Genomic DNA, 22,592 nt, shown 5'->3' with positions numbered 1-22,592 from the left:
TAGTTGAATTCTGCTTGAGAGAATTATTAGTTTCCAGAACCACAGTTGTTAATGTTGAAATAGATGTTTCCAAACTAACTAGTGTGTTCCAAAGCACGTCCAGGGTTATGGTGGATGGTTTAGATAGTTTAAGTTCACCGACCTGGGCAGTTATGTCATCTCCATCAGTCCGGGGAGAAATCATGCCAAGCCCAACAGAGAGAGAGAGACTACCTCGTATCAGCAGGCGTGGAAGAGATCGCACTAAGGTCCCCTATGATGGGAGCCTTTCCCACAGTCTGTGCCTCCGCCAGTATCACAGATGGAATAGCAAATCTCTCTTCAGCCTCTCGCTGAATCTCACGGACATTCTCCAAAATTATCACTGGATCCAAAGGTCCAGACCTTGGAAGAGAAGGTGTTACTGGTGCTCCTGGACTAAGGAGATCTAATCGGCCAGCAGGGAGGGCTTCCACTCCACATTCTTCTCTGCAGCGGCCATCACATCGGGAGCAAAAACTGGAGTCGCGCCGAAGAACTCCTCAATCCTCTGTTGGATCGGGCCAGGTAAGGGAGAGCTAGAAACATTCTCCCTAAGTCTAGCCTTACGCTTAGTGTGAGGCATTTTCTCTTAAAAGGAAAATCAAAAGTTTAAAGAAATGCCGAGGAGAGCTTCTTGGCGTGCTTCTCAGTGAGCGGCCCTGATTCTGCTTTTTGAAGGTTGCTGTCTGTGGAAAGGATCCTGATTATAAGGAGGATTACTGCTTTGGGAGAGGAAGCATACTGCCCCATGTGTTTAGGAGTAGGTTCCCCCGCACTATTTGGCCTTTCACATTCAGATGGTTAGTATGCGGAAATCCGAGCTGACGAATGCAGCAGCATTCCCATAGCTGCGCTCTCTATAATGTGGCTAAGATAATTTATTTATTTATTTATTTAACATTTTTCTATACCAACCTTCATGGTTAAATACCATATCAGATCGGTTTACATCGAACAGGGGTATATAACTGAGATAAAGGAAACAAAAGTTACATTTAACGAGGACCGTGAACTTGGAGGCTTAGGTAGCTGGAAGAAAAAGGCCCGAAGAGGGCATCAACTTAGATTAAGTTAAAGAGAGACATAACAAATTCCAGACTAGTGTTAGTCCACATATTAGAGGAAGTATCCATGCGGATCAGGTAATCAGGGGAGGAGGGAGGTTCCATTGTTCGTGAGTAGATTAAACACCTAATGTGTGTCCCAGGGATCTGGGAAGGCTTGGCGGAACAGCCAAGTTTTGAGTTTTTTCTTAAATGTTAGCAGGCAAGGTTCCAGCCTGAGTTCTGCGGGGAGGTTGTTCCAGATGGCTGGGCCTGCTGTCGAAAATGCTGCATTTCATTAGTTTAGTAGACTGGAAGTTAAAACCCGATCTATCAGGTGTATTAGAATCAGCCAGTGATCCATGCTACCATGTCGATTCTAAGAAGGCTTAGTAAATAGACCACATAGAAACAGTTGTAGTAAAAGTTATGCTAAAAATGTTGGCATGCATGTGCTAAATGTTCAATGTGCATACTAAAACTGTAATTAAAGGATGATGTACTTTATATTTCATGCATGCACTAAAAAATAGCTCTCTAGTGTATGAACACTGTTAGCATGCGCTCTAACCCACACAGCTGTAGAGTTTGTAAGCCAGTAGTCTATGTGCACTGCATCATGTACACTCTAAACTGAGGATGTGAAGTTCTCTTTTTATCTTGACTCAAACCTCTTGCCGCAAACCTATATAAAATAATTTTCAAAAAAAAAAAAAGCCGGGTGCATGGGGCTGATTGTCAGACCTGAGGACAGAAGCAGAAGAGCATCTGGACCTCAGGATAGGGGGTGAAAGAAGAGAGGAAAACCCTGACCAAAGGCACGTCCCTCAGATGTTTGTCAAGATGGAGAAGGACTAGCATCGGAATGTACCTCAGCCAGCCTTGGCAAAACCATCTTGTTGGCACCAGAGAAGGAAATCTGCCAGTTTTGCAATCAAAGGACATCACCCCTCTATGAGCATCCTGTAATGTTAGAGCAGCACTATTTGATCATTTTAATTTCAAGTAATTTGACTGCGTGGTTCTTAAGATAATGGTCTTCCCTAGAGAAATTCTCATATTCTCACTCTGTTCTTCAAATTAATTACTTAATTTTCTAGATCCGAGCCCACGGCAGATTACATTCAAGTAGAGTAGGCTTTTCCTTGCCACAGAGGGTTTACAATCTAACAGGCTAAACGCTACGGTTATTCCACTTAACCTTTTACCCCCCCCCCCCCCCCCCCCAATCCCTCCATTGCACTTTTACAAGACTATCTGCCATACTATATCTCATTGTTTTCAAGATTGTATATTGTTATGATATTGATTATTTGCAAGTTTCTGTACCATGTCACATTGTTTGTCCGCAAGGTACTTCTCCTTCTTTAGTTTCTCCTCTGTCTTCTTTTCTTTCGCTCCTCTGGCTCTGAAGTAGTTCCTTGCTTCCCCCCCCCCCCCCCCCCCCGTTCCTCCCCCGTCCCTATCTTTTGTACTTCCTTCCATACTTTTCCTTCCCCGCCTGTTCTTATTCGTCTTTGCTCTGCCCCTGTAACCCTTCCCTCCCCCTTTCCTTACCCTCCCCTTCCTCTTACAAGTCCCCTTGCCATGTTTTTTATTGTATACTTTGCAAGATTGTATATTGAGCTTATTGGCTATTTCATGTAATTTTTTTACTTTGTTTTACTCCTAGGTACTGTTCCTATATTAGTTTTTCCTGTCCTTCTTCATCCTTCTATCACCTATTCTTATTTTTCCTCGCTGCTCCCTCTCCCCCTTCCCTGTTTTTTTGTATTTTCCTTCAGTTATATGTAAACCGATATGATGTACCCATGAATACCGTATAAAAAAAGCTATTAAATAAATAAATAAATGAATAAACTGCTAAACTTATTTCGCAGATTACTTTACATGATAAATTTTGCAAAATAGCGAAAAAAACACACAAATGCTGAAATGTCAATGTTTTCTAAATTTATTGTACAAAGTAATATTTTGCAAAATAATGCTCAAAAGAGCGCTTTGTAATAGCAAATGTGTGCATAGTTTCCTATGTGTGGAAGTTTATATAAATCCAATATTAATGAGCTGCTGTGATGTAGAATCATGTAAAACAACTCATAACTGTGGGATTTTGCAAAAAATGGGAACAAGAAAAAGACTTTTCAGCCCTACTTTTGCAAAAAAGTGAAAAAAGTAGAGCATTGGTGCAGGTCAGCACTTCTTTCCCTTTTGACTAACCTATAAAACATGGCAGGACAGGTCACATGGAGGTCAATATTCAGTGCCACTTAGCCAGATAAGTCAGCTAAATGGCAGTATTTGAATATCTGGTCACATTCAGCAATCAGTATTTAGCTAAGTAGTTAGCCAGTTAAGTGATGGGCAGGATCTAGTTTAACAGGGAGGAGCTACTTAATAGGTAGCAATATTTAGACTTACATACGAACATAACATAAGAACATAAGACTTGCCTTACTGGGTCAGATCAAAGGTCCATGAAGCCTAGTATCCTGTTTCCAACAGTGGCCAAGCCAGGTCACAAGTACTAGGGGGCACTCCATGAAGTTAGCAAATAGCATATTTAAAATAAATTGTTTTTTACTCAATACACAATTAAGATTTGGAATTTGTTGCCAAAGAATGTGGTAAGGGCACTTTGTGTAGCAGAGTTTAAAAAAGGTTTGGATAAGTTCCTGGAGGAGAAGTCCATTAACTGCTATTAATCAAGTTGATTTAGGGAATAACCACTGATATTACTGGTATTAGTATCATGGGATTACTTAATGTTTGGGTACTTGCCAGGTACTTGTAATCTGGATTGGCCACTGTTGGAAACAGGATGCTGGGCTTGATGGACCCTTGGTCTGACCCAGTATGGCAATTTCTTATGTTCTTATCTACCTGATAGGATCCCAAGAGGTAGATAGATCCCAAGCTGCTTATCCCAAGAATAAGCAAGGGATTTCTGCAATTCTACCTTAATAATGATTAATAGACTTTTCCAGTACATAGATGGGGACTTAAGTAAGCACAATTCAGCAAATTCTGGTCGATGATAAGAACTTCAATCTAATCACAGATAAAGGAAGGTGTCAGATAGCCTGATGGTGTGTCCTGCTGTAGTATGCTAGAACCGTCTGGACAGTTCAATCATCCACCTTCAAAACAATTTTTTTAGAGTTTTTTCAAGAAAGCAAATAAAATAAGTAGGCATAACAGTCCAAAGTGTTAATACATAGCGAACCCAACAGCACGGCCAGTATTTCACTGAAAAAAGCTTCCTCAGGGTAAAATGGAAAAGTATTGGAAAAATAGCTACAAAATAATCACAGGAAAATTCAAAATAAATCCAAAGTGTAAAAGAACTGAAATACTTATCTGCACACCAGAAATACTGTTCATAACAGGACATGTGATCTCACAGAAGTGTCATTAAAAAGGAGATGGAGCAGCTTTTAAACTAAATCATAGGAGAAAGCCAACAGTCGCTTCGTTGTGCATGGATTGGAGAGAGGTATCTTCGAAGGATACTAATGAAGCTTTAGAGATAGAGCATCCTGACAGAGAGGTTCCAATAATAAGAAAAGTAGTCCATGTGCCTGTAATTAAAGACTCATCTGAGATAAAAGATTCCAATTTATCCTTCTCAACTAAAAAGCAGAATGAAAATACAAACAAAAAACACACTTTGAAATGTTTGTATGCTAATGCCAGAAGTCTAAGAAGTAAGTGAATGATGACATAGACTTAATTTACTACTCTCCACGACATAGTTCCTATAGTAGGATTGACTTCTTCCTTTGTTCTCCTTCTTTGTTTTCACAATTGGGACCCCTTGATATTTTGACATGCCACCTTTCTGACTATAGCCCGGTGTTGTTACCATTATTACCCCTCACGGACACTCCGGTCCCCAAGTCTTGGCGCCTTAACTCTTCTTTGTTAGGTAATGACAATTTCTGCCAGATGGTCAGAGAAGTAATCAAAGAATTCCAAGAGATTCAACAAGGTGCTGAGCAGTCCCCTGTGATCATTTGGGAAACACTCAAATCTGTCCTAAGGGGCAGGATTATTAGTTTTGCATCTCACCAGAAAAAGACTAGACAGCATAGAGAACAGTCCCTAGAAAGAACGATAAAATATCTTGAATCCCAACACAAAATTACTTGTTTCCCTAAAATGTATGCTCAACTACAATGAGCAAGAGAAGACCTCCGAATGTTGCAGGTTGAGAATGTTGAACGGGGATTTCAGTTTTCTCAACAGCGTCTATATGAACACGGGAACAAGACAGGCACCTACTAGCTAGGGCAATCCATAAACGAAGGGCCAAGATGGTTATAGGGAATATTTGTACTTCAACGGGTGAGGTAGTGTATCATCCACAAGCTATTAATGAAGTCTTTAAGACCTTTTACCAAACCCTGTATAGCCCTACCAGACAGTGTAGCGGTACAGACCAGAATGACTAATATTTAACTGATATTGCATTTCCCCCTCTTACAGACAGTCAACGGAACAGACTGAAAGCCCCACTCACTGATGGAGAACTCTATGCATCCATCATGGGAGTACCTAAAGGCAAATGCCCAGGCCCTTATGGCTTCCATATCGACTTCTGTAAAAAATTCCTGTTTGAATTGATGGTGACCCTGAAAAAGACATGCGAATATTTACAGAAATACCCTCATACGCAGCACCATATGTCTGATGTATAGTCCTGATACACAAACCTGACAAAGATGCATTGGACCCAAGCTCTTATCCACACAATATCGCTCCTAAACTCAGATGTTAAGATTCTAGCAAAAATACTGTAATTACGACTGGAAAAAGTGATGCCAACTTTGGTCAGAGATGATCAAACTGGTTTCATTAAGAGGCGCCTCTCGACCATAAATACTAAATGGCTTTTTAACATAGCCTTAGCAAAAAATACTAACACCCCCGACCTAGTGGTTGCGTTGGATGCTGAGAAGGCATTTGACCGCCTGCAATGGGGGTTCCTGTTCAAAGTCCTTGAAAAGGCTGGACTCCCAGTGGAATTTCGAACCTTAGTAAATATTCTATACTCTCATCCCCGAGCTGCGGTCCACACTGATATCTACAGCTCTAGCTTTTTTTCCCATTTGTAGTGGAACTAGGCAGGGATGCCCTCTAATCCTCCCTGCTGTTTAATCTAGCCATTGAGGTTCTGGCAATCAGGGTCCAGAGTGACCCTGGAGTGTCGGGGTTTCAGTGTAATGGGACTAAACAAGTTATATCCCTATATGCAAATGATGTTTTTGTTCTTTCTTATTAGACCTTAAACAATCGGGGCCTCCCCTTTTAGAGATCCTATCACTATACAGTAGACACTCTGGATATAAAATTCTCTCTAAATCGGAGGTGTTCCCACTTAGCCCACTTTCATTCGATGGAATACCCAATTGTTTTTCCTCCTTTAAATGAGCCCAAGCTGGTTTTAAATACTTAGGCTTTTGGATTCCCCCCCCCCCCCCCCCCCCCGGTAATCACAAAAATACAACAGGACTTGGAAAGATGAGATGACCATTTTATCTCTTGGGCGGGCAGAATTAATGTCCTTAAAATGAATATTCTACCACAACTGATGTATCTCTTTCAACATGTAGCATGTTATCTACCTGAAAGTTTCTTTACTAGGCTCAATAGAGCTATGTCATGGTTTATCTGGCATGCAAAACCCGCCCACATTACATCATGTGCACTGTGGAGGCCCAAGGCAGCGGGGGGAATGGCCCTGCCGCATACAAAGCTACTACTGGGCGTGCGGACTCACAGGGGCCATGGTGTGGCTCCACCAGGAACACACTGTCTCCTGGTATCCGTTAGAGTGACAATTAATGGGGGGTGTAGACTTATCTGCCTTGTTATTGCATCAGCCCATATCCAATACTATTAGGCGTATGGGGAGAGCCAGCCCTCCTATTCTGTACAACCTGAAGCTCTGGAAAGTGCTATGCAAAAAGCTACGCTGGCCCCTTCAGGGTATCTTTGCACATACCCCCTTGCAAGTGAACCGGAGCTGATAACAGCTATGTTGTATAAAGACCCCTCTAAATGGTGGAAATTGGGCTTAAAATTTGTGGGCAAAGTATGGGAAGATGACAGTACACAATGTAGATCTTTTCAGGATCTTCAAGACGAATATGATATTGAGGACAGCTCTGTTGCTTTATATGACCAACTACTGGTAGAACTTCATCATATACAGGAAAAGGGATGTCAACCAGTGCTCCCAGACCCTGTCATACGGGTACATATCCAAGACACCCTGCCATGCAAAGATATTGCTCTTTTTTACAAGGCTTTATTGGAGGTTCAGGATATACAAGACCCACCTTCCCATATTATTCAACCATGGAATAGGGATCAACACCTAGAACTGAATAGCCAGCACTAGAATCTCATCTGGGAAAAAGCTAAAATAATTTCTTTATGTGCTAGGCGAGTGGAAATAATGGTGAAGCTTCTCCACAGAGCTTATAGGTATCTTCTCTTTTATACTAAATTCTCCCCTACCTCCACCGGCCTCTGCTGGCATGGGTGTGGCCTCCCTGGTTCATATCTCCATGTTTGGTGGTCCTGCAAATTCATTGGGGCTTTTTGGAAATCCGTCTCACAGGTTTGTCTACAAATACTGGGAAAGGAAATAGTTCTGACTCCCGAAATTTGTCTGTTAGACCTATGGCGAAAACATACTCTCACTTCTTCACAGAAGAAATTGGCAGACCACCTAATTCACGCCGGCCGTTTCACAATTGCTCTTATGTGGAAACTGCCTACCACTTTGGAAGTTTGGCAGTGCCAAGTGCATGAAATATATAGTAACGTAGTAACATAGTAATGACGGCAGAAAAAGACCAAAACAGTCCATCTAGTCTGCCCAGCAAGCTTCCCAAGGTAGAAACTGCCACTCCATGCAGGTTACCCCGATGTTTCTCTTAAGGGTAGTAACTGCTGCTCCATGCCGGTTAAGTTTTTTTATTTATTCCCATCCTCTAGCCTTTTAGGGATCCACAGTGTTTATCCCATGCCCCTTTGAAATCCTTCACAGTTTTAGTCTTCACTACTTCCACCGGAAGAGCATTCCAGGCATCCACCACCCTCTGAGTGAAGAAATATTTCCTGACATTGGTTCTAAGTCTTCCTCCCTGGAGTTTCAAATCATGATCCCTAGAAATAGCTGTTGTGGAGAGGCTCACCTACACCCTTAAATGAAACTTGCTTCTATACAACAAAATATGGTTGCCTTATTGGGAATATAGGAGGAACTTACCTGTCTAGCAGAAATGTCCTCATTACCCTCATTTAACATAATGTATTGCCTAGTAGGGTTCTACCACATTCCCATAAGATATGTTATGCTCATAAAGCTCTGGAATTTGTTGCCAGAGGATGTGGTTAGTGCAGTTAGTGTAGCTGGGTTCAAAAAAGGTTTGGATAAATTCTTGGAGAAGTCCATTAACGGCTATTAATCAAATTTACTTAGGGAATAGCCACTGCTATTAATTGCATCAGTAGCATGGGATCTTCTTAGTGTTTGGGTAATTGCCAGGATCTTGTGGCCTGGTTTGGCCTCTGTTGGAAACAGGATGCTGGGCTTGATGGACCCTTGGTCTGACCCAGCATGGCAATTTCTTGTGTTCTTATGTTCTTATACAAAGATATTTTGTTTTCTTCTCCAAGGGGATAAGGGGGGGAGGGATTCTCTGTTTAGTACACTACATATTGACATGTTATTTTGTTTTTTCCTGGTTTATGCTATGTTTAAAAAAACCTTTAAATAAAAAGTATAAAAAAAAAACATGAAACCATAAAATTTTAGAAATTAGGGCCAGATTTAAGGAATGAGTAACCCCCACCCCCAACACACACATATACATAATCAAAAACAACCCCAACAAAAATCATGATTTTTGCAGTTGGGGAGTGGTATCCCAGAGCTGGTTTGTACTGCCTATTTTTTATTAAACAAAATGGTCTTTTTTTCAAGTTCAAAATTCAACAAAATTAAAAAAACATGAAAATCCCAACAATGAAATGAAATCAAAATGAAACAAACAAAAAAATAAAAACCCTTGTACACCCCTGAAAAATATGTTCCGTTGAACCCAGCACCATAATGGCCACACTATGGCAGGGGTGGAGCCAGAACTGAATTTTTGGGGGAGCTCAAGCTTAACATGGATGGGCGCTGTAGCCAGCCTCCCCATCCCATCCCCATCCTATGTGGATCTTCACCACTGTAGCTAAAACATCCTTTTATTTTCTGACAATAATCTGTATCTATCTCTTCACTGCCTCCCTGGCCTATCTCTGCTGCATCTCACTCCCTCCTCTGCGGTTAAGGCGACTACTTTGTACAAGTGTTAACCTCTCAGGCTGCTGAAAAGCAATTATGTCAATAGGCTCCAGCCAACCCAGGCATTCCTGAGTTTTGAATAGACTGAGAGGAGGAGAAGGATAAATACCTGCCAAAAGTAAAAAAGGATTTTGATGGACTTTGATGTCTAGCCCAAGGGCAGTGGTGTTTTGCATTCAGGTTATCCTCCTTAAAGGCCTGTGAGATTGTCGACTGGCAGTGATTTCAATTCTTCCAGATCCTCTAACTCTTGCATCTTTAAGGGGCTGATTAAGATGGGATATGATCTAGTACTAGAGGTGGGGGCCTGATGCAAAAGTGAGGGGTCACAGGCTCTCTAGGCCCACCCGTGACTACACCTCTACACTATGGATGCCTTCAGTGGTTCAAACTGACTCCTAGATATCATGCTCATGATAATAACCTGCCCATGCTCAAGCATCCAATAAACTGATATAACAAGCAAATAATAATTTTATTGCCCTATTTCACCACAAAAAATGAGCTGCCTTATGCACAGAACTTTCAAAAAAGCCCTTCTAAAATGTCTATGGCACAAAGGATAAAGAAAAGGATTAATGGATGAATTCACCCACAATAACCAGAAAGTGATTTCATACCACAGGGGGTCAACACAAAAGCCATGACAAGCTGCACGAACACACATCAGCAATGTATATGGCGCCCAACAGATGCCAAATATGCATACAAGGATTCCAAGAGATTGCGCAATCTTTTTATCCTTTCTCAATTTAGTTGCCATGGAACTTTTTATTTCCGGTATTTTTTTGTCTTTTGGTGTAAAAGTCTTACTTTTACAAACATTTGAAATATGACCCTGTCTTTCAATGAAGGCAGCTGTGTTCTCTTTTTCTTCTAAATGTGTAGCATTGCCTGAAATTGTGTACGGCTTCATTGTACTCTTCTTATTGTCACCGATGGGCACAGAAACAGCTGTTTTGTTTAGAGGACTTCTTTTCCTGTTGCGTTTTCCAATGCTCCAGCAGATACTCAGATTGAAATATGTGATGCTGATAAATGGCAGGAAAAAATCAACAGATGAGGCTCCAAGAAGAAAATGCCAATTATAATAAAATTCTGAAAAGCACTGCCTTTCAGGAACATTACTAGTTCCAGAGATGTGTTCCCATGCTATGATTGCTGGACCATAAAGAAGAAATGATAATATCCATACGGTAAGCATCTTCAGAAGGGCCTGAGTGTTATTTTGTTGGTGAACCTGATACATAACCTATAATATTCCAAAAAGAAAAGAGAGAAAGTAAAAAATGACTGATGATCTTATTACATCAAAAACAATACTTAATTTTTTTTCCTGTAGCTATCAATGTCTACAACATTTGGATTACTGAATTTCTTATATTTTATATATTGATATACCATAGTAATACATATATACATATATAGAGATGAATTTTGAAAGCCCGACACATGCATTAATTAGGGGATGCGCAAAGAAGTCGGGCTCACGCACTCCGAGCAGATTTCAAAAATCTGGAGCGCATATATCTTGAAAGTTTTCAAAAAGAGGCGGGGCCTTGGCATGGTCTGGGCAGGGCAGGGGCATATTGAGGCATGAACTAAAGATGTCCGTGTAAATACTAATGTGACCCAGTGCGCACCAGGGCTCCCTGCCGCTTAATTTCACTTCTGCTATGGATGTTGTGTAAGTTAAAATTTAAAGAAAACTAGAAAGATCTGTAGGGTTTTAAGGGTCAGGTCTAACTGGGGGAGACTGAAGGCTATCAAACTGGGTGAACTGGGGATGAATTGGTAAAACTGGGAATGGCGCTGGCGCGCACCCCTTTTAAAATTTCCCAATTTACGCGGTAGAAGCAGGATTTGCGTGCATATGCACATGCCCGATTAAAATTTGGCACACATGACTGCGTGGCCAAGCTATTTTATAATGTGCGCATATGCGCGTGTATGTTATAAAAAGACCACATACCTGGACGAAGGTCAACATATGTGCACAAATGCGTGCACGCACACCAGTTTGAAAGTTAGTTTTACTGTATATGTATATATACACACACTCATTACACATTTCATTTTACTTTCTCAAATAAAATGTTAAAATACTTTTACATGAATTATGCAATAGTTGCACTGTAAAGAACTGGTTTGAAAACATTTTTCAACCCATTGGGTAAGAAATTTATGACAGCAGTCATAGTGTTAAATGCTAAGATAACTCAAGCTAAAAGCGAAAAAAATTGCAAAGACCACCCTTTTTGTTTTGATTTTCACATCATGAATAATATATTAGTGTGAAAGGTCTTCCTATTTATTTATTAGACTATTATGAATGTAAGTAAATCAAAAAAAGTCTTGAACTGATTTTCATCAGAACTGCACGCAGACACCACCCTGATGAGCATAAAAGATATTCCACAGACACCATGAGACACCATGAGATAGGAGCTGTGCTCCTAATAGATATTTAGCTATAACATTTTGAGAAGTTATGTAGTCTTTGATAGTGTTGCGTTTCGCGGTCCGCGGGTCTGTCCCACAAACTGCCATGATTACCCTTCTAACACCCATGTTTAGGCTCCCTGTTTTTTGTAACTTTGCCTTCTATATCGATGTTAATTGGGGTTTTTCCCCTAGTTATACGGTAAACCGGTACGATAAGACTTGGTCTTGAGCATCGGTATATTAAAAGAATTTAAATAAAAAATAAATAAATACCTCCAGCCCTGAGCCATGACCAACAACTTCTGATGCTGGAGGAAGCCCCCATGCCCGATTAGTAGGCTGCAGTGCTCAACCAGGGCCTGAAGTGACACTGGAGGAGACGCTGCTGGCTTCCAAGATGGCTATCCCTAGGCGCAAATATGCTTGCCTGCCATGATTTAAAGGACCCGCAATGCCTTGGTCTATATAACGTCCATTCACCCTGCAGTCTTTGCCTCGGAAATAGGTCCACTACTGTTACGTGTGCCGTACGCGACAGACCTGTGGCGCAGCCCCCTCACCTTCTTACATAGACTCCAGCTCCTGGTTCCTCCTCGCTGGCGGCGGTGGGCCACCGGCTCTGACCTTGGGCCGCCCCCGGTGCATCCAGCTCTGCCATGGTCCTCAGTACTGCAGCTCAAGATTTCATTGCTCGTCAGGCCTCTCCGCGTGGTCCGTGGAGAGACGCCACTACCCGCGCTGCGCCCCTCCCTAGGCGCACGTGCAGGTGGGAACCTGGCCACAGTCCCGGATGATGACTTCAAACTCTTCAGTGTATTTAAGCTCAGGCCTCACTCCATAGCCTTGACTTTGCAACAGGTCTCCTCACTACTAGAATAATCGATGCTGCTAGAGAATCCTCTCTACTCTTCGTTCCTGACCTCCATTGTTCCCGGTTCCTGTCTTCCTCTTTTCTGCCCTGTCTATGTGTTGGTCTGACTCTACAGCTATCGACTGCTTTGCTCGACTACGCTACTGCCTATCTCCAGACCCAGACCTGCGCTACGCCTGACTACACTACTGCCTATCTCCAGACCCAGACCTCTGCTATGCCTGACTACGCTATTGACTTCTCTGTGATCAGACCATTGCTTTGATTGACTACGCTATTGACTTCTCCATGATCAGACCATTGCCTTGATTGACTAACATTATTTGACTTCTCCATGATCAGAACTCTTCATTGCTTGCCACAACCTCTGCTTTGCCGCTGGTCCTGATCCCAGCCTGTCAGTGATGCCTCTTCCAGCCTACTCCTTGGACGTGGACTTATTAGGCTTCGGCCTATCTTTGCTCGAGTGTCTTCAGCTTATCTCCGTTCCATTGGCGCCCGAGTTCCAGTACCGTACCCAGTCCAGGATAGGACTACCCCACCTACTGACTGCTGTCTCTGGACTGAACCAACCTCTCTTGTCTATCAACCTTGAGGCCCACCTAAGTCCTGCCGGCCCCAGCACCCAAAGGCTCAACCCACGGGGAACGAGGGCTGCTATATGTGAAGCTTCAGCAGCCTCTACCTTCAGCCCACTCCACCTGCCGATGGTGGGGACCCGTAGGTCCTCACCTATGGGTTGCATCAACCCCACCTTGGCACAAGGGTCCACCTCCGACACAACAACTACATCTTGTACAGAGAGTTGCCTCAGCATTCCTGCCTGTATGCCTGTTCTCCATGTCTTCAGTTCCTGGTCTTCATATCTTCAGTTGTTCATCTCCATGTCTTCAGTTTCTGATCTCCTTTCTCATCTGTTCCAGTGGTCTTGCCTTCTGTTGTTTGGTCAGTCTTCAGTTCTTCTGTGTCCTCTGTCTCCTTGTCTGCCTGCCTGTGCTGTTCCTTGCCTTCCTGCCTGCCTCTCCATCCTGCCTTACCCTGGACAGATCTCTGGTTCTAACTTCAGCCTGCACCTCAGTCTCCACGTTAACTCTGCATGTCACTGACCACTGCCTGATTCTTGACTATGCCTGAACTCTGCCTGCCATTGACCACTGTCTGATTCTTGACTATGCCTGAATTCTGCCTGCCACTGACCACTGCCTGATTTTTGACTACACCTGAACTGTGCCTGCCACTGACCACTGCCTGATTCTTGATTTCACCTGAACTCTGCCTGCCACTGACCTCCCTGCCTGCCTTTCCATCCCGCCTTCCCATGGATGGATCTCTGGTTCTGATTTTGGCCTACTTCGTGGACTACACTTGAACTCTGCCTACCACTGACCACTGCCTGATTCTTGACTATGCCTGAACTCTGCCTGCCACTGACCACTGTCTGATTCTCAGTTATGCCTGAACTCTGCCTGCCACTGACCACTGTCTGATTCTCAATTATGCCTGAACTCTGCCTGCCACTGACCATTGCCTGATTCTTGACTATGCCTGAATTCTTCCCACCACTGACCTTGGCCTGTTTCTTGACAGTCTCCATAGATCTCCAGTGTGTCAGCAGTGGCCCCTGCCTAAGACCTGATGGCCCCAGCACACAAGGGCTCAACCTAAGGGGAACATGGGCTGGTGTAGGTGAAACTCCAGTTGGGCCTCTGCCTCACCTAACTCTGCCAGCCGACAGTGGGGACCTACAGGGATCCTCCCTGCAGGTTGCGAAAACTCCACCTCTGTCCAAGTGTCCACTACCGTAACAGACAGCCAGGAGGCATTTATATCCTCAGAACAATTTATTTCAAGCTTATCCCTGATGAAGACTGGAACGTTCAAAATGCTGCAGTATCTATTTGAGCTGGGCGAGCCACACTTCGAAAAACTGATGATTAAAATTACCTAAGCACGCAAAATAGGACATAAAACATAAGTCTAATTTGTGCAGTTCCATTGCTTCATTTATGAGGTCTTTTAATTTGAACATGCTGTTTTCCTTAAATATATTGCCCTCTAGTTTGAGTGTGAGAGGGAGACCATTGTAGTGAACATAAAACATGAGCATATGAACAACTAAGCAATGGACTCAGGAGATGTTTAAAACCAAATGAAGTAGCCATAATAAAAGGTATATATAGGCCTGGATTTGTCAATAGGCACACTAGGTCTGTGGCTAGGGCAGCAAAAATCTTGGGGGCAGCAGACTGGCTGAAGATTTGCTGCCTGTCAGCTGTGCTGAATGTCATTCAGCAGAGAACATCACTCTGTTTCCTGATCCAGTCCTGCCCCTCCGAGCAGCATGCATAGAACAGGAGAGGAGGGGAACAAGCCTGCAGCAGTTAGACCAATTGTGATCATTTTGGGGAGATTAGGAGAGGCTGAATAGAGACAATTGGAGATGGGAAGAGGCTGGGGGATGAGAGGTGGATCGGCTGGGGACTGTATGTCTGTATGTGTGAGAAGAGGGGAACAAGGGTATGGGGTAGTGTTTGTGTGTATGAGAGTCAAGGAATTGGTGCCAAGTGTGTATATATGTGTATGTCATATTGGGTGAGATGTTAGAGAGAGGATGTAAGGATGAGCAGGACAGGAGCATGGTTAAGACACATCCCTCCTCCTCTCCCCGCCCGGGGCAATTCAAATCCTTCCTTCCTTGATCTTGCATTCTATCCCTCAGATTCTGAATCTCATTTCCTTCCTTCCAGCTTCTCCCTTTTCCTCAGATCTTAAAACCCACTCGCTAACCCTTCCTACTCCCTCCTTTCCTTCTTCAATACAAGAACCTTCCTCTCTTTCCCTCCTCTTCCCCATCCCAATTCCTAAACTTCCCCATATCCCATCTTCCCCATCCTTACTCTTCTTTCCTTCTCACACTCCTCCCTTTTTCTCCTCACCCCATTCCTAATCCTTCTCCATTTCTCTGCCCATCCTTGAAGTCTACTCCCTGCACTCAAACTTGAGATCACTTTTCTTCACCAATAAAAATAAAATGAATTATAGAAACATAACATAGAAACATAGAAATGGCGGCAGAAGAAGACCAAATGGCCCATCCAGTCTGCCCAGCAAGCTTTCGCACTTTTTTTTTCTCTCACATACTTATCTGTTTCTCTTGGCTCTTAGTAACCTTTTTTATTCTATTTCCCTCCACCCCCCGCCATTAATGTAGAGAGCAGTGTTGAAACTGCACCTAAGTGAAATAGCTTAATTAACCAGCCATTTGACGCGTGTTTTCCCTTACTCCTTATTCAGTAAGGGGCCGAAACGCACGTCCAACCCGCCGAACCTAATAGCGCCCTCAACATGCAAATGCATGTTGAGAACTCTTAGGTATTCCCGCGCGATTCAGAAAACAAAATGTGCAGCGAAGCCACACATTTGCTTTCAGAAATTAGCGCCTACCCAAAGGTAGGCGCTAATTTCTTTGAGCACTGGGAAAGTGCACAGAAAAGCAGTAAAAACTGCTTTTCTGTGCACCCTCCGACTTAATATCATGACGATATTAAGTCGGAGGTCCCGAAGGGTAAAAAAAAGTAAAAAAAAAATTGAAGTTGGCCGGCGGCTGTCGGGTCGAAAACCGGACGCTCAATTTTGCTGGCGTCTGGTTTCCGAGTCCATGGCTGTCAGTGGGCTCGAGAACCGATGCCGGCAAAATTGAGCATCGGCTGTCAAACCCGCTGACAGCCACCGCTCCAGGCCAAAAGGAGGCGCTAGGGACGTGCTAGTGTCCCTAGCACCTCCTTTTGCCTGTTTCTACCGCCGGGCCTCATTTAAATACTGTATCGCACGCACAGGTGAGTAGCCTGTGCATGTGCCGGGAGAGCGGGCGTTCACCCGCTTTCCCGCGGACTTTACTGAAGCAGCCCGTTAGTTAGGGGTATTAACCACCGCAATAAGCAAGCTACACCCATGCTTATCTGTTTATCCAGACTATGTAATTCAGTCCTTGTTGATTGTTGCCTGAATATAGATCCACCATTCCCCCCTGCCGTTGAAGCAGAGAGCCATGCTGGCTATGCATTGAAAGTGAAGTATCAGTCTTGCTCCCCTGCCATTAATAAATATACTTTAAAACTAATTTTTATAATGTAATTTAAAAATGAAAATGTTTGCCAATTTGCTTCAGAAACTTTTCATTTTTTGCCACAAAATCTACCCCTGAGTTGCCACAGGAAATGGGACTGTGCCTTACACCTTCTGTTCCCTGTTGTCCAACCTTAGAGGGAGAGGAGGGTGATGGGGCAACAGCACAAACAGTGCCTAGGGGCGTCAAATCCAAAATTTGTCTCTGAGTATACAACTTTTATTTAAAAAAAGAAACATAAGGAACAAAATAAAATAAGATACAATAGGGTATAGGAATAAAACCTAAAGATTAAGCTATAACATTAAAAAAACCAAGCAAAATGATATTTTCAAGTATATTCTACTATTTGAAGTGTCTATGATGGATCCTCTTCCTACATGCCCTGAATATCTTTTTCTGGGTCATACCACCATCCCTAATACTGTAAATTAGTATAGTTAGTGGCCAGGATTTATTTTCCTTTTGGACCTTATTTTTGTATATTCCTTTTTTATATAGACTTTAGTAGTAATTTTTTTTTTTTTTAGGTAGATCATTTAATCTTGTTTTTCCCATTCCTTTCTTTGAATTCTGCTGACTTCTAGCAGACGTTCTGGTTTCCTTGTCCAAGTGACCTTTTACTTTTATTGTCTATTATCTTAAATTTCCTGATACTTTTTATGCTCTTTGCAAAAAGGAAGGAGGGAAAGACGAGTTTTCTTAAGGCAGATGATGGGTTAGATAACAATCACAAGCTGAACTGTTAATTAGCCAATAGCTGTGAAAATGTCAGAAATATATATGTCAGGGGTCATCAACTCAAAGATGTACATATAAATTGCAAAGATTGAACAATAACCTTGTTGATCTTTCAAAATGCTGAATTAGTGACTTTAGTAAGTGAATTGTGTCAAATCCCAGCTATCAGATGGCAAGTAAACTCTACTGAATTGGAAAAGTTTCAGTATCTTGCATGAACAGTGCTGGTATGATGTCATGGAAAGACTTCTATTAATTGAGTTGGTAAAGGTATAAGGGCCTGATTTACTAAGGCTTTTCTCCCATTCTGTTTCTATGGGAAAAATGCTTATTAAATGAGGCCCTAAGGTTGGTGAAGGCGACAGTTTCTGAAGAACTTCTTACTTATTTACTAACCAATTCACTTACACACACAGCTGTGCATAACTATAGTAACACGTTACTGTAATATAGCAGTGCTATAGCAACCAGCTGTAAGACAGATTCACAGCACTGGTGACAAGACTAACAGCAATATATACACAACTGCTGCAACATCTGGAATACCAGCAGAATAATTGGTTACAGAGAGAGCGAGAGAGACCAACATGAGAAAACTTCAGGATATCTGGGAAGAGACAGGCAGCTACTGGCAATTCCCAGTTCTAGCTTGTGGGTGAGAGATTTCCATGAAGGGTGGGATTTGCAAATCTTGTTTTCCTATTTTTAAAACAGAGCTGATCACACATTTATAGGGAAGTCACAATGACTTTAGTGTAACAGGCTACCAAAAACTACTTTATGTTTCAAGGATAGGTTTGATTTAGACTGGAGTCACTGAGATTATAGTATGGTGAATTGTTGTCAGGTTTAAGTCAGACTGGGGTCATTGAATTTGTCATAATGATGTATGATGATATATCTTATCTGCTATTATGAAATATATTTTGTTTATTAACAGGAAGCTTTGCTAACAAACTGGGTGACTTCTTATCTTTTTCTGTAGTTTATTTTTTTGTAATTGGTGTAGGTAGAAGTTTATCAGGGTAGTCTTATTCCAAATATGTGGGAAGAGATTTGGGCATGAATTTAGAACAATTCACCAGGGTTTCTTTCCTAGTTGTTTACAATATCTCCTGAATAACCCCTTTAATGACAGTTACTATTTCAAAAAAGCCAAATAACCCATGCAATTTACCCTTCAGAGCCTAAAAACTCAGGGAGTGAATCAAGCCCATAAGATGTGTTGTGATTCAAAGTTTAGGCAAAATCTCATTCAGTAGCTATTGACTTGATGAAGGATGAATATGTCAAATCTATTTTGAACTGAGTACAAGAAAAATAAAAGAAAGAAAAAGAAATCTGTACTTACACCCATGGTGACAGAAAGGAATCTATCATAGCTGATAAGAACAACATTAAATGCAGAGGCAACACACATGAGATAATCCATAACTAGCCAGAATTTACAGACAGCTATTCCAAGCATCCATCTTCCTGTCAACACATAGGGAATATAGAAAGGAACACACATCGCACCTGTAGGATCCAAAATATAAAAAAAAGATAGTAACTTCAAATTCATCAATTAAAACAGTTACTTAACAATTGTTACTTTTGTACATCTTAGATATTCCAGATACACACATTTTACTAACAAGTTATTATAAAACACATTTTTGTAGACCGACACCAGTATCAGCCAACAGTGTTCAGAAAGCTGAAGAAAATGAAGTTGGCACACTTTAGAAAACTCCTCCTTAGCCAAGATGTGGATTTTTCAATATTTTTACAAGCTCTTCGTTTCAAAGAAATTGCTACCATCAATAAATGGAGATTTTCAGCTGGGATACCAGACATAAATTCTGAGAAAAAGAATCCCCCATCACATGTATCCCCTGAAAGCTGGTGTCAAGAACTTCAAAGCTGCACTATTCTTAGAATTTTAAATAAACTGCGTGAAAATTAAGGACACTTAAAGAACCAAATGGCCTTTTATACTTGTTTGGGCATGTCTTCCTTATATGTGATAATAACCAAAAAGGAAATGTTATATGAAAAATCTTATATTGAATGCCACTCCCAAATTTTTTTGACAATTTTTGTTTAGTCTATAACAGCATCATCAAGCCTGACAGCGTGCTCTCTGTGGTTTCAAATGGGAGCCGCCCGGACCTCTAATCATCTGCAGCAGTCATTTTTTTTCTCTCTATTTTCGCTTTTTTTCTTTTTTCTATTATGTCATTATTTCAATTGTCATTCTTTCAAATAATTTTTCTAACATTTAAAAGAAGCTAGCAACTGAGATTTTGCATTGGTGGCTGCTGAAGGGAGAAATGCAACACCATGAGGCAGAGACTGCCAGGGACTGAGGTGGACAATGGGCCCTAAGGGAGGGAGATGGGGACTGAGATGGATGATAAGAATTAGAGGAATGTGATTGGTGAAGAGAGCAGGGGGCTGATAGGGGAAGATAGAGAGGCTGAGAGGGTTAAGGGGGCAGGGGGCTGAGAAGCAGAGGTAAGAGCAGGAAACTGAATGGAGCAGTTAAAAGCAGGCACTGAGGGTGGGATGAGGATTAAGAAAAGAAAGAACAATAAAGTGGGGATACCAAAGCAAAGAATGGTGGGCTAAAGAGAAAGAAAGAGCAAGAGAGGAGAGTCTACCCAGCTAAAAAAAATAGGATTGTGCCTCCTAAGGAAGTAAGCCAAAATTAGAATGAGCAAGCGTGTATTTTTGAACAAACGACAACAACATTTAGAGCTAAAACAAAAAAACAAAAGATAAAATATCCCTTGGCACTCACAGCACAGGAATCTGTTTAAAAAACAGCAGCTCCACCCAGAACTAAAGATGTCTACTTTCTGAGATGCACGAATGCACACCCACACTCCACAGAGATGTGTGGATCTGAACAAAGCAATTATCAGAGCCGTCATCTCCCCATGACATGTCCTGAAAATCTGGTGTGAGTAGGATACTAAACACAAAACTTATCAGGGACATACACTGACACACAGAGACTCACATGGTGACCTCCTTAGCCTTTTCTCCCTTCAGAAAAAGTAGACTAATAACAATGTTAAAGAAAGCAGCCGTGCACCTCTCATATGATAAATATAGGCACAAAGCTCAACCTAGTTCAGGACACTCAGCATTGATCACTTGCCATTTTCCACTAAATATATTCACACTAGAAAAAAAAAAGATAAATTGTCTCAACTTTCATTGGCCACCTCTTCTTGCTAAATTTTTAAATGAACAGCTGGTCAGCAGCAACATGGCAGAAGCTCATTGTAATAAAAGAAAAAGAAAATGAAATATAAAAAATAACAGTATGTTTGCAACCAGTCTACTTATCAGCCTTAATATTAACTCACACTTAATTTGTCCTTTCAGTTCAGATCATTTTATAATGTTGAAAATCTGTAGATGTATTTCATTCAACATTTGTTATATTTGCTTTGGTAGCCATAAAATTAAAACGAAGCACATATTTCCAAATCTGAATGATCATTAACTCTTCAATCATTAGTGAGTCTTCCAAAAATTATAGGATTTGATCAAGTACCTACCAACTAAGAAATCGCAGATGGCCAGGTTTAGAAGAAAGAAGTTACTCTGGGTTCTTAGCCTCCTATCTACAATAAAAGCCAGAATAACCAGTGTATTACCCAGAACAGTAAGCACAATCAGCAAGGACATCAGAGCTGTTAATAAGACCTGCACACCTCCTGAAAACTGGTCTTCCATGTCGCCAGTCGCAGTGAATTCTGCACTTTGCTGCTGGTTCATGGAGACATTCCATGCCACTCTCGTAACAAGTTGTAAAATAAATCTGAACATATTCACTTCCATACAATATTAAAAGTAAATAAATTCAATTATAGCAATGAGTGAATGAACTCATATTTTAATATATTGTCTTCTAGAAAATTGCTGATAAGATGATGCTAGAAAACAAAGAACTGATCTCATAATGCTGTCATTTACCAGTCTCTGGGTTTCAAGTTCATTTATAAAAATTCTGCATTTTGTGGAAACTGCATATAGGGATTCAGAGATTAGTATCTCATGTTTTCTGGTAAATATGTTGTTTCTTCTATAATGCATGTTAATTCAATTTCCTCTAATTAGTAAAAGGTGAGGACTCTGTAGATATATTAACAGATGTAATTCTCTGCAAGGGAAATATCAAACTCCTCTGGCTGAGTTTGGGGTTTTTATCTGGGAGCATAATGGATTTTCCTGGAGGGAGGATCCTCTCTCTGTTTTCCAGGTATAATTGGGTTATTTTTAATTGCTGACAAACAAGATAAGAAAGAGAGAGGAAGCCTAGGGAGCTCAGATTAACCTTTTCCTTCTAAAGGCAAATTTGTTTTTCAAGCAACATAAATAAGTAACCACTTATCTTTTCTCATTTCTAGCAATTTTGTAATTTCATGTTAAATGTAAAGTTTGATGTAACTGATATTATATGTTGATATTGTTACAGTCCATAGACAGTGAGAGTTATAGACTCATCCATCATATTCATCAAGGTGAGGTGGCATGATAGAGACCTAAGGAAATACGGCTTCCAATGATGATGTCACACTGAGAGGAAGCTCAAAAACCTTCTCCCTAGGAGTTATCAATAAAAGAACTTAATCTGTTTGATAGAGGTGTCATATCATACAAAAATATGAATATCTAGGAACAAGATTTCACGGACAATTTTGTATTCAAACTTTCCAATGAAATTTATTTATATTCTGCTTTTCACACTTTTTTCAGCCCTTCAAAGTGGATTACATTCAGGTTCTGTAGGTATTTCCCTATCCCCAGAGGGTTTATAATTGAAGTTTGTACCTGAGGCAATGGAGAGTAAAGTGACTTGCCCAAAGTCACAAGGAGTAACAGCAGGACTCAAACACTGGTCTCCTGGATCATAGCCCACTGCTCTAATCACTTGGCTACTCCTCCACTCTGGCAACTTGCCCAACGTGGATGGGTGTA

The 22,592-nt window shown here is 41.5% G+C and overlaps 1 protein-coding gene across 1 annotated transcript; it reads right to left on the bottom strand.

The window, feature by feature from the left end:
• Positions 1–9,907: 9,907 nt before the first annotated feature.
• Positions 9,908–21,389, bottom strand: LOC115083364 (histamine H3 receptor-like). Its single transcript, XM_029587163.1, has 4 exons — positions 21,170–21,389; positions 18,967–19,133; positions 10,341–10,684; positions 9,908–10,199 (listed from the first exon to the last, which is right to left on the bottom strand). Exons 1-4 carry the CDS (start codon positions 21,387–21,389, stop codon positions 9,908–9,910), a joined length of 1,023 nt encoding a protein of 340 aa, XP_029443023.1.
• Between the last annotated feature and the right edge of the window lie 1,203 nt (positions 21,390–22,592).

This window comes from Rhinatrema bivittatum, chromosome 2 (assembly GCF_901001135.1).
Source record: "Rhinatrema bivittatum chromosome 2, aRhiBiv1.1, whole genome shotgun sequence".
In the NCBI taxonomy this organism is placed as follows: Eukaryota; Metazoa; Chordata; class Amphibia; order Gymnophiona; family Rhinatrematidae; genus Rhinatrema; species Rhinatrema bivittatum.
Note: the sequence above shows the minus strand (reverse complement) of the source record. Positions and strands in the feature narration are given on the sequence as shown.

What these genes read in the sequence shown, in the direction of transcription:
- LOC115083364 (XM_029587163.1), bottom strand. Translation starts at nt 21,389, where the DNA reads ATGAACCAGCAGCAAAGTGCAGAATTCACTGCGACTGGCGACATGGAA. An exon ending in CATCTGCGATTTCTTAGTTG is followed by an intron (nt 19,134 to 21,169) that starts GTAGGTACTTGA and finishes TGGATCCTACAG; the next exon opens with GTGCGATGTGTGTTCCTTTC. An exon ending in AAGAAGAGTACAATGAAGCC is followed by an intron (nt 10,200 to 10,340) that starts GTACACAATTTC and finishes GGAAATAAAAAG; the next exon opens with TTCCATGGCAACTAAATTGA.